Source organism: Dermacentor albipictus, chromosome 8, assembly GCF_038994185.2.
Source record: "Dermacentor albipictus isolate Rhodes 1998 colony chromosome 8, USDA_Dalb.pri_finalv2, whole genome shotgun sequence".
Classification (NCBI taxonomy): domain Eukaryota; kingdom Metazoa; phylum Arthropoda; class Arachnida; order Ixodida; family Ixodidae; genus Dermacentor; species Dermacentor albipictus.
In genome coordinates this window covers 6,737,425-6,749,703 of record NC_091828.1, presented here as the reverse complement: position 1 = coordinate 6,749,703, position 12,279 = coordinate 6,737,425, and the positions used below count along the sequence as shown (strand labels likewise).

General features: G+C 43.4%; 1 protein-coding gene across 9 annotated transcripts in view; it reads right to left on the bottom strand.

Annotated features, from left to right (window-relative positions):
* LOC135910455 (uncharacterized transporter YutK-like) overlaps positions 1-12,279 on the bottom strand; it is a 365,908-nt gene that overhangs the window by 97,672 nt on the left and 255,957 nt on the right. For 2 of the 9 annotated variants that reach the window (XM_065442490.1, XM_065442492.1), the window contains one exon: positions 3,123-3,327. The exons of the other annotated variants lie outside the window; for them this stretch is intronic. In XM_065442490.1, the coding sequence (XP_065298562.1) occupies positions 3,311-3,327 (17 nt within the window). In that variant the 3' untranslated portion in view covers positions 3,123-3,310. Of the gene's footprint in view, positions 1-3,122; positions 3,328-12,279 lie in introns of those variants that run through there. 9 annotated transcript variants of the gene reach the window in all.

Here is a 12,279-nt window from a genome sequence, read left to right as displayed (position 1 = left end):
CAAGGAGGATGCTTTAATTGCAGGCAAACTCAGAACGATTAGGCCAGGACCGCATCCTCTCTTCGACGATACGCGAGATCTTCGTCTTTCTCTACGTGCAGCGTATTGTATATGGCAATATATATATATATATATATATATATATATATTATAATGAAGAAGAAAGGGTACGATGGACGTTGAATACGCAAAGTACACCAACAAGGATAATAATAAGTAAGCCCAAAGGCATGTACATGTTACTTTGACAAAGGCTAGTCCACCAGCCGACGCGTCAGTGCAATATACCGTGTTATTTCAACGTACGTCGGACTCTTTTTTTCTTCATTTTACTACCGCGGCCAGCGTGATTTCCTCAAGCCAGCGCTATATATATGCGAACAACTTACAGTGATCTGCTTCGGACCTCCGTCAATTGCGCTTGGCTCTTCATAGGGGCAGGACGTGTGCCGAGTGAGCTCGTGAATGGTGTGCAATATGCTGAGCGCCTTTTAAGTGATAGATCTGGATCCTCGAAGAGGTGAGGCTTAATCCTAACGATTTCTTTAACATTTACCGCTTGACTGCCGCTGAATTTTATTCTGTTCTCTCAGTTTCGTTTTTTTTACTTCCCCCATAATTTTGCGGGGCTCCTGTTGTCATCTGAAGCAATTTATAGTTTGTAAATTCAATATCGGTCAACACATGAGCGTCATGGCGTAGCCAAGAGGTGGCACACCGGGTATGTGCCCTCCCCGCCCCCCACCCCGTAATTTTTTGTTAGCATGCTGCCTACTCAGCCAACACCTCCTAGACAAGAAGGCCTGAGTGCGCGGCGAGTGACGTCACGGAGAAGAGGCCAGCGGCACGTTCAGGGATACGGGTTGAATGACGGGATCGCGGCTTGGTTCACCTAACAGCCGTATGCTTTTATTGAGCACTCCACACTTTTTCTTCAGTCGAAACTACGGAATGAGCAGCAGGCACCTTACAAAGCATTTATTTAGAGGCACAGATACAAAACAGCCTTGTAAAACATGTGCAGGTATTGATTCCAGCAGCTTTTCATAGCGTCACGCTTTGTCGTCATTGTAATGTACGTTTTTTGTGCATTGTAATAAATATTTATTATACCCAACACTTCATACCTATTACTTCAAATAAATTGAATCCATAAAAACTTTTCCTTCCTTATTTTTGTACCTATGGTTTTATGGCGCGGCAATGATGAATGTAACGCACTCTATTGGCTTCACAATTGCGTATGAACAATTTTATTGGGGACACATGTACTTATTCCCATCTAGAATATGCTTAAACGAATAATTTCGCTTTCGACGCATTAATTACCGCAGTGCACTAATTTACAACTCAAGTAAGTATAGAAACGGGATATAAAACATTCCTACAGCTATTTACAAGGAAACAGCTGCCTTATTGCGCAGAATTTCAGCTTTTCTCCTTCTTGCCTTAGCATTGGCATCCAATATGTTCTCGTTCACCTTGCAGCAGTAGTTCTTCAATAAAATATTCGTGCTATACCACAAAAGGTGCCTAAACACAAATTCACATTTGTGTCCATCCTCGCAAGCGTCGAACTGTGAGGAATCATCACTGACGAGTAGTTCAAGCGTGAGGTCAGTGACTAAACGAAGTTGGTTTGGCAGAATAATAAATTCCTCTTTCAGAACGTAGACATTTTGCTTGTTATAAATTGCATTAGGTCTTTTAGGTTTAGAATCTTATCCGCTTCCTTCTCCTTGCGGATGTTTCAGCAGACGCTTCACACGCTTTCTTCAGAGAAGCTGCCTCAAGACGCATGCGCTTTGAATAAGGATCCTTCCTCGAGGTGCTTGGCTTCGGAAGGTGGACACTGAGGAAACTTTAATGGGACTGCGCCTGGGCGGAGACGCAGGCGTGAGAGTGGTGCAGTGAAGGTGTGCCCTGTAAGGTCGTCTAGGTGAGAGATCTCCCGCACTATGTCGGCCTCAACAAAGTGAAGTTCGCAAACCTAGAAGAAAGTTAAAAGTTGTTCTGAATTTTATTCTAACATTCCTGATTTAAAGACACTTTCAGTAGTTGAGCAATTATTCTTCCCGTATTTTTGAAAAGTAACTATTTAAAGAAGTTCTGAACATCTTACCCTGGAGTGCGGTGATACAATGAAGTCTGCACGTGGTATCGCCCTAATCCAGGCTCTCTGGGCTTCTTCATCTTGCGGAAACTTGTAGACGTGATTTTTCTGCCCCGATTTGTAATTGCTTTGGCAATTGGGCACGCAGCACTTATTAGGTATATCTTGGCATGGCACTCCACATTCCGGGGCAATGAAGACTCGCGGTACATACAATCGCAAGCACAGCACAAGTGTTGAGCCTGCATGCACTGGTCACATCTAGAAAAATATGTGCGTTCGGAAGGATGCGGCAGCATGGCTGAGCATGTCGGGTTTTGTTTAACCCTGAAGCTATTCAAGGAGCGGCAGGGCTCCTGGAACTAATGGAATTGTTGTCGCCGCCGTTGTCGCCGCCGTCCTTGCCTGGGTCTTCCCCAAATAGCCGGGGTTAACTATTGTGTATCTTCCGCGCTTCATTTTCAACATGTGTGCGCCACTAGTAGCTTCGCAGCGCACTGCACGGAACTTCTATGTTGGCCTCTTCTGCGTGACGTAGCTCAAGGGGAGAGGGTCAGCCAGAAGGCCTTAAGTTCTCTAGAGGGTGTTGACTCAGCACCCTCCCTCTTCCCCCTACCTCCCGTGCCTGGTCAAGCTGGTGCGCCCCCCCTTCCCCTTCCCCTTCCCCCCCCCCCGAAAGACATCCCTGCATGAAGAACTGCACGGTCCTGTAGAGCGTGCAGAAAGCAAAAACAAATTCGGAGCAGACGATGTAAAGACACAAGGGCGGGTAAATTTGGCGCAGTATAGTGGAACGGTAAGGGAACACCGCAGATCAACGACATGTTGTTTACACAAGGAGGACCGAACATAAAAAAGATAACAAAAGCACACTTGAGATAACTTCAAATTGCATATAGCTTAAGTGGTTGTGTACGCCTGAAATTTATTTCCAGAACACAATATCCGCACGTGACGGTGTTTTCCGAGCTCAGATAGTGAAAGATAATCACGCAAGACTTCCGCAAGATGAGACCAACTTTCGTCTCAGATGCTAAAGACGAACTATTTATTCAATGCTGCTAAATTGTAGGTTGAATTGCGCCTGCATAAATGGGCGTAAACACGTAAAAAAAAACATTAGAGCCATGCAGCTGCTCCCTCCTGGTTGCACTCACTGCACGACGTCCTGTTTTTTTTTCATGCAGCGCTGGCAACTCAGTCGATAAGGCTGCCTGAAAATGAAACATCACTACGTGAAAATTATGACAATTTAAGATCACAGCACATATTTCAAGTAGCAAATTGCCTATATTTGTTTCACTGGTGATGATAGCAAAGCGGCTTGAGGACTGCGGCGCTTTACCTCCAAGGCCGACTATTCGGTCTTATCGCAAATATTGCCTTTTGACAGTCTTCACCAAGCGAAATGTCCTGGACGCTACCCTGAATACCATTCATTTTCGCCAAGATGTCGCATTGTCCATCAGCTCTGATTAGCCCACAAGGCTGCCACCACATACCTGGCTGGCTCAAAACGTATACATGTCGAAATTCAACCATGCCGAGTAATGCCACATTGTCCAGACTAGCGCGTCCGCACTGTTTGTGGCTGCTGTCCCACATTCGATTTTCTCGGGCAGCTGCGAAGTTACGGCTATCATCCAGAGAGCTCACGAAACCGCTTAAGGTGAAACTGTCAGCAGTTGCTTGTTCTGGCTACGGGAAGACGATTGTCACCTGAATATGATGCCACAATGTTGTGAAAGGCAGCAGGTGCTTTTGTGTACATCTCGCTCTTCTCGTGTTTCTGAAGGTTTAATATATTGCCGTTTGCGGCCATGTGAGAGACACCATGCGCTTCTTCATGCTGCTCATGGTTGAGGTGGCGGATATTGTGCGCTTAGGTACCAATATTGTTACATCGATCTTTCAGCACGAAAATACCATCTTTACATACCCTGTGCCATAGGTGACCATATTATGTCGATGATCACTCATACTCACCAACTATTTTCCGAGCCGTACGCCCACTCGCGGGTAGCCCCCCTCATCGGAAATCACGTTCCTGTAGTCGCACCCGCACATACTCTCTAACATTTATCCGCGTTCATACTTGTTTTCATTCACACCTAACGGTGTCTCTAGAAAAAAAGTGTGACAAGCCTCAGGCCACTGCAATTATTTTCTATAATCGCTTTCCTGCAGCCAGTTTTTGTTTTCTTTCCCAAAAGGATACTCTGTCCTGAACCTACGGCATATGCAGTCATTTGAGAGCAGGACGTTGCGACGTTTCGAGACTCGCTCCTGTTCGTTCCCTCGTCTGCTGTGCAGTTACTCATGATGGCCGATTGGCATAGCGGATGGCGTACTGACATAGCAGTCGTACTGCCATGATCTTCCTTACTTGTAAGTTTTTTAGTGTAATAACTTTTCAGGACCTCGATATTTGACAAGAAACACCGGGAAGACTGAGAGTGCCCTAGACTATTAATGGTATTACCTTTTTTTAACCAGATTCGATGTCGTTTCACAAATGGAGTACGTGGAAGTAGGACATGGGCGAGGTTTCGGTACTCGCTGCACCAAATTTGGTTTTCTGTTATGCTGGTACATCGGTTTTCCCAAAGAGTAGAGGCATAGGAGGCTCACTTCACTCATCTCGCCTGCCCAAAGCGCGCTCCGCGCTCATACTCTCTAACGTCCGTAACGAGAGTGGTTAGAGCTGGTGAGTGAGTTTCCTATCTGCGGAGAAAGCATTTGTATAGCAGGTTAACTGTCCCAATAAGTGCTGTTAACAAGGCCGTAATATGAAGCGAATCAGTGTGTCACTTTGGCCAACTTTGAAGCATCGTAATTATAAGCACGCAGTCTATAGGGCTGTGATATACGACTGAACGGCGCATACGAATGCTCGTTCAGGAGATTGCTTGCTCTTTTCCCAATGCAATAATGGACGTTCAAGAACACACCAAAGCTAATAACCCATCCCAAAGAAGAAAAACAGGTGCCTAGCTGCAGCATAGCTATGTGTCATTCTTCACCGTAGCACCCCTTGAACAAGGAAAGTTTTTTTGTCTAAACTAAGTTAGGCATGACATATTCGGCTAATGAAACATTTATTCGTCGCTAAAGGAATTTGGCTAGCCTTGAAGTACAAGAGAAAAGTGAGCGCATGGATATTTCACTGCGAAGGAGGCGACCCAACTACTCAGGCCTATGTGAGCGTCAACTTTCTCTCGAAACTATTTCCCGAAGATGGATTTGTATGGTAGTTACGAAATCTTTAATGAACGAAATGTAAGAGAACAATTAGGTACAAGTTCTTTGTAAAGCCTCAACATAGGCTTACGTGTGGTATACATGACGTATGCCCGAGCTATAAATACTTGCAGTATGGGTTGAATGAACAAGCACTCAGATGCACAGGATTGGTTTCTGCCTAGTAGTTGTGACTAGCATATACATATATATATATATATATATATATATATATATATATATATATATATGGATATGTGGCCAACTGTCTCAACAGTGGCGCTCGAGAAAAATATTTATCACAAAAGCTTACGATAAAATTACACGTATATACGCCATGAACAGTATTTCCGCAACATATTTTGAATAGAAAAACACGCTTCGCACGTGAGCGCCATTTGACTTTCGCGAAATGATGGGGAAACAGGTACAAGAAACAAATTCGACATAAATAGACAATTTTGTGCATAATTTCAAAGTTTGGGGTTTCTTGTGTATGAACATGATTCTTTCATTATTAAGCACTTTCAAAAAATAACTTCCACTTTCTTACTCCTTAACACCGAGGAAGGAAAGTGCGGATTCTAGCGTATTCGCGAAATCATTCACAAAAGAAAGGGGAGGGGAGGAAGCGTGGAATTTCTTTTATAGAACTGTCAATAAAACTTACGATCTCCTAAAATTTTATTTTGTCCAATGAGCTGAACGCAGGCCTCAAAATAAGACGCTGAACCTGGCACTGAGGTGGTCCATCAAATATAATAGATCTGTACCATGTAGCACTATATATATATATATATATATATATATATATATATATATATATATATATATATATATAGATATATATATATATTGATTTACAGCTGCCAAAGGCCGCTGTAAATCTGCCAAGGCGCCGAAAATCCATCACTGTCACATCTGTTCCTCTCGGTTTGATGTATGTAAGAGCGACTGGGCACCCGGTCTGGTGTCTTCACTACCAGGGCCGAACTGCATTTTCTTGTAAACCCTGATGAAGATCGGTCCACCGATCGAAACTCTCGAAATTAAATACTTGTTCTGTTTACCTTGTAGCACCACTCAAGTTCTTGTATATATACATAGTGCTACAAAGTAAAGAACTAATAGCGACATTTCTCTTGAGGAAGCCCGGTATCCGGCGGGAACGTCGACAATAGACAGTGGTTTTTAACAAGGCATCAACATTTCAATTCTATATATATATATATATCTATGGCTATCACCCGCTATATTCGACCACGAGATTGCCCCGCCAAACTACACAATCATCCGGCAAGACCGACCTTCACGAGGTGGAGGAGTGGCCTTACTGATAAAAAACTGTCTTGCTTTGTCCTTCTTCCCGAGGTGGACAACGCTGAAGCCGTTTTCTGCAAACTTTTGTGTGACGGGACGTCAATCGTAACCGGTTGCGTTTATCGGAGCCCTTTCTCTGACAGTGCATGGCTTTCAGCAATTCAAAAATATATACAGCGTCATGTCCATCAATCCAGGATTATTCTTGCGGGCGACTTTAACCTAGCTGACATAGACTGGTCCACAATGCATCATACGTCAGAAGCCTCTGAAGTGCTAATAGACTTAATGCTAAATTTTAACCTACATCAACTTGTAACTCGTCCTACCCGCGTTCAAGGCTCAACGAAAAATATCCTCGACCTCATATTTCTTAGCAACCATTTTACTACAAGTCAAGCACAAATAGACATTATTGAAGGAATATCTGATCATAGTACACCTATGTGTACATTCCAGCTTGATCATTGTATTACTACCCAGTCAACAGTAAAAAGCTTTTTTAACTTTCATAAAGCAGATGACGCAAGCATACTAACTTATCTGTCGCATGAATTCGATTCCTTTTCGGAAAAAGCATCTCAGGAATCTACTGATGTAGATGCATTGTGGCTACATTTAAAACCATCGTCCTGCACTGTATAACTAATTATATTCCAATGCAAAAGAAAAAACAGCACCTTAAGAATCCATGGATCACACGCGAAATAATCCATGCCAAACGGCGCGCAAACCGGCTTCGTAAGGCTAACAAGAATAACCCAAAACCATCTACAACCTTGAAGTTAAAATCTGCAGTTATGCATTTCAAGCAGAAACTAAAAGATTCGAAACAATATTACTACAGTGTCACTCTTGCTAACTTCCTAAAAGATAACCCACAAAGATTCTGGAAACATCTGCGCAGTACCGAGCAGACAACAACCAAACTAACTGAAGAAGAAAAAAGTGCAACGGCAAACAAATATAACAATTTCTTCAAATCAGTCTTCACGGAAGACAATGGCACACTCCCCCCTCTTCCACCATCCTGTACGTCAGTGCTTGATCGGTTAATAATAACGGATGCCGGCATCCACAATCTTCTCCTCAACATTGACCCTAAGAAATCAACCGTGCCTGACGAAATTCCAAACGAATTCCTAAAAAAATATGCTGAGTGGTGCAGTAGATATCTGGGAGACATTTTTCGTAAATCACTAGCAACTTCTAATCTACCGCATGACTGGGAAAAGGCTAAAATAATACCGATCCACAAGAAAGGAGACAAAAATAATGTTGCCAATTTCAGACCCATATCTCCCACCAGCACTTCATGCAAAATACTAGAACACATCATTCTAAAACACATGACAGTATTTCTAGAACGTGAAAACATCCTATCGCCTCACCAGCATGGTTTTCGATCTGGCTTATCAACCATCACTCAACTAACAGAGGTAGTTCATGACCTCGCTCTTAGTATTAATAATCGTTCTCAAATTGACATGATTTTACTTGACTTATCTAAAGCTTTTGATTGCGTGAGTCACACTAAACGAATTGCAAAAGTGGAGCATGCCATCGGGAAAGGAGAAGTTTCTGCTTGGATAACAGCTTTTCTAACACACCGCTCACAATTTGTTATGTTTGACCACATGCCATCTGATGTCGTTCCTGTCACATCTGGAGTACCACAAGGCTCGGTACTCGGGCCGCTATTATTTCTAATCTTTATTAACGATTTAACCGATAATATAGGGTGCAAAATCAAACTCTTCGCGGATGACTGCGTGATATATAAGGAAATTAACAGCCATAACGACCATCTCGATCCTTCTGATTCCCTTAACACGCTAGCCGAGTGGTGTTCCCAGTGGCAAATGTCTATTAACGTCAATAAATCAGTGGCAATGACAATAACAAGAAAAAAGCAACCCTCTCATTTCACCTATGTCGTTAATGGCACGCCTCTTTCCATGGTTGAGCAACAGAAATATTTAGGAATAACGCTGACATCAAACCTCAATTGGGAAACACACATAACTAATATTACAACTACTGCACTACGAAAGCTATTTCATCTAAAAAGGCGCCTAAAGATCGCTCCAACGAACATTAAGCTTCTGGCCTACAAAACATTTGTGAGACCTATTTCAGAATACGCTAACGCAGTTTGGTTTCCTTACACAGCAACTAACATAGCTAAACTTGAAGCTGTACAAAGAAAAGCTGCAAGGTTCATTCATAGTAAATATCGTTCTACTGACTCACCTTCACGTCTCTTAGCTTCCTCAGGCCTCAACACATTATCGACGAGAGCGAAACAAGGTCGATAAAAATTTCTGTTTCAAATGCTGCACCATCAGTATAAAATTGAGATCTACCGGTACATTTCATATTCGCAATCTAGGATAACACGGCATCAACACGAACATACGCTAACTGAATATTCCTTTTCTAATGACGCATTCAGGTACTCATTCTTTCCTCGAGTAATCAGAGAATGGAATGAACTTACCTCATCATTAACAGCGACAAATTCTTTATCCCTGTTCGTTTCACAACTGGAGCTCATCGCAAGAGATTATTAATGATTTCTCATGTTTGTTCCCTGTTCTCTTTATGCTAAACTAACAGTGCTTAGGAAAAAAATTGTGTACACTTCTTTGTTTCCAATACTTCACGTTTTTTGCTTTGACTATGATATGCCCCGGTTGTTGTTCATTTTTGTTCTGCTATGTTTAGTGTTCTGTTGTATAGCTTATCTACCTTATCCTTTGTATTTTGTTGAATATTGTTGCTTTTTCATTCTTTGTGTAACTCGCAATGTATTTATGTCGGGAAAAGAAAGTGTTCATGCCCGTCTGCTAGGCTCTCGGCTGAGAGCGGCAGTATTGTAAAATAAATAAATAGAATATATATATATATATATATATATATATATATATATATATATATATATATATACTATAGTTTGCTTCACCATAGAGACCCCGCCATTTTCAGCGGCACGGACGCCACCGATGTCGAGAACAGGCTAACGACATGTCAGAAAATGGGACGATCCCACAAAACTGAGCAACGTACTCATCTATTACGTGGGTGAGTGCGGCATCTGAACAAAGTCACTCGCAAGGACGCCTCACCGTTTCCTGCGCGATTGGCACCTACAAGGGGCAGAATTCTTCCCATGTCTAGGTGTGCGCGCAGGGTGTCGGCAAGTACCCACGGCGCACGCCGATAAGCGGAAGACAGCTTTTGTCAGACTCGATGGCTTATACGAATTTAACGTAATACCTTTTGAACTTTGTAATTCGCCGGCCACTTTTGAGCACACGGGGGACACATTTCTACGCGGCTTGTAGTGGCACACGTGCTTGTGCTATCTTGACGACGTCGTAGTTTTTGTTCCTGGTTTTACCAGCCGCCTTCACTGGCTCCGGTGTGTTTAACGTGTTTACGAACGCTGGCCTACAACAAAACCTAAAAAAGTGCACATTCGCAGCTTGGTCAAGTTCTATCTAAAGAGGTCGCGAAGCGTGGAACGAAAGGCGCGCTAAAACCCATCGCTAAAAATGTCAGTTAGTGGCAGACAATTGAAGCGCGATTAGATGAGGTTGGAACAGACATTGAAACTAGAAAACCCATGCGAAAAAAAAAAAACGTTCGAAAATTTTTAACCAGAATAATATCATACAAGAAATATTCCGTTTCAAGTATTTTTGTTGTGGTAACAAATGGCAATTTTTCCTATTTCTCTATTTATTAGCTCGCACTTGGTGACCCCTACCAACTAGTGAATCTGGCGCAAGACTTGGCAAGGCTGTGCGAACCAGTCACTATATCGTGCTGAATGGCGTTGCTCACTTGAACGCGGCTGTTTCATCTGAGTTTTTTTTTTATTTTCTAGCGTGTTTGTTCAAAGCGTGACATGCGCTTCTCTTCAAATTTTGGGTGGTCTTGCGCCCGGCATTCATTGGCAAAATGTGTGAGCGCAGGATTTTTATTATCGTGCAAGTTTACGCTGCGGTATCTAACGCGCTTGCCTCGTCGAGACAATAAATGCGGAACGCTCCACGAAGATACTTCGCGCTATGTTCGTTTACTCTTCGTATAACACAGGCTCCGAGTGTCCGACGGGCAGCAGAATAAGTAAGTCCAATGTTTCCTAAATGATAATGTGGGGTTATGTTGTTTTATCTGATAACTGCTGCATACCAATAGATGGTGTTGCAAGGAATTACGAATGATTCTGTGAATATGATCCGCATAACTTGCTATACATTACGACTGTCTGCTGGCCATAGTACTTTTCATGCATTCAAACAAGTTTTCTTTGGTCAATTATGGGGGTTGCATTATTCTGGACGAATAAAGGTGAAGTTGCTTTTGAAACGTCTGTGGCAGTGTCGTTTATTTCCACTCTATTCCGTCATTTTCTTAAGGAAGCTTCTAACACAGCCTAATATGTAGCTAATAACAGCCCAATTATGTTCGCAATGAAACATACGCAGCTCCTATAGTTAAAGGACACGCTGATGTTGCAGCTGAGGCAAGTTGAAAGCTCTCCTAAGCCTAAAAAGTAAAATAAATCCTAGCGTAGCGGTCCAAATGCCGGACGCTAAAGAAATTCAAACACTCGCGCCAAGCAGCATAAGGTCGTGACGTCGCTGCCATTTTCCGTTGTGAGGTCACATTTTCATTTTTGTTTTTTGCTTGCAGTTAGTAGACAGTTTTAGTTACACGTACGTAGAGGCTTTGCGTACGTAGAGCTTCTACGTGTGAGCAGTGCACATGCGTGGAACGTAGCGGGCACGCGCGCGTGTCACGGACGTACGTAAGATTCAATTCTTTGCGTGCGTTTCTCGCGCACGTAGACAGCTTCGCGCGGGAGTTCCGCAAGATCACGAACAAGCGATAGCGGGCCGCACGAGCGCAGACGGCTCGCATCGAAACACGGAGACAGGATTGAATTGGCTACCGCCGTGTTCGCATTTCCCGATAGATGGAGCTGCGGAGTCCCTCTTGGCGTGCGTCGCGTACGTGTAGCTAAAAGAGTTTCGGATGGCATGTACGTAAGGTACGTAGGCTTTTCACGTTTGCGTACGTGAAGCCTCTACGTACGTGGAACTAAATGTGTCTAGTTGTCCCGCAAAATACGTAGTTGGCAACAGTTGCACCGAGCCACCACTTTTTTGACCTGTAGGCTTCTATGGGAGCTTCGCTACCAGTTTACTTAAACCTTGGCTCGGTTACTGACAATTCTGGGTTGCGTCGTATCCAGCATAGAATAAACCCCTATCCAGCCAAATTTCGGACCGACGTCGAATTGCCTAAGCCAACGTACCTCAAAAGAAATGGTAGTTTCATCGGTCTCCGCTCTTGCTTCATTCACGATTTCGCCGCCATTATATCGCCCATGACTTAGAAGCAAGGGGCCCCTCACTTCGTGGTCGTCCAAGTGCGACGAGGTGCGCACACAGCTCCGTCATTTGCGACTGTCTCCGCCAATTTTTCTCCATTATGAAACCAGAGAAACCAGAAACCAAGGGGCACACAGGTGCCAGCGGTGTTGGCCTCTGTGCGTGGCTTGCCGAGCAGAAACAAGGGTTTCCTGACGATGT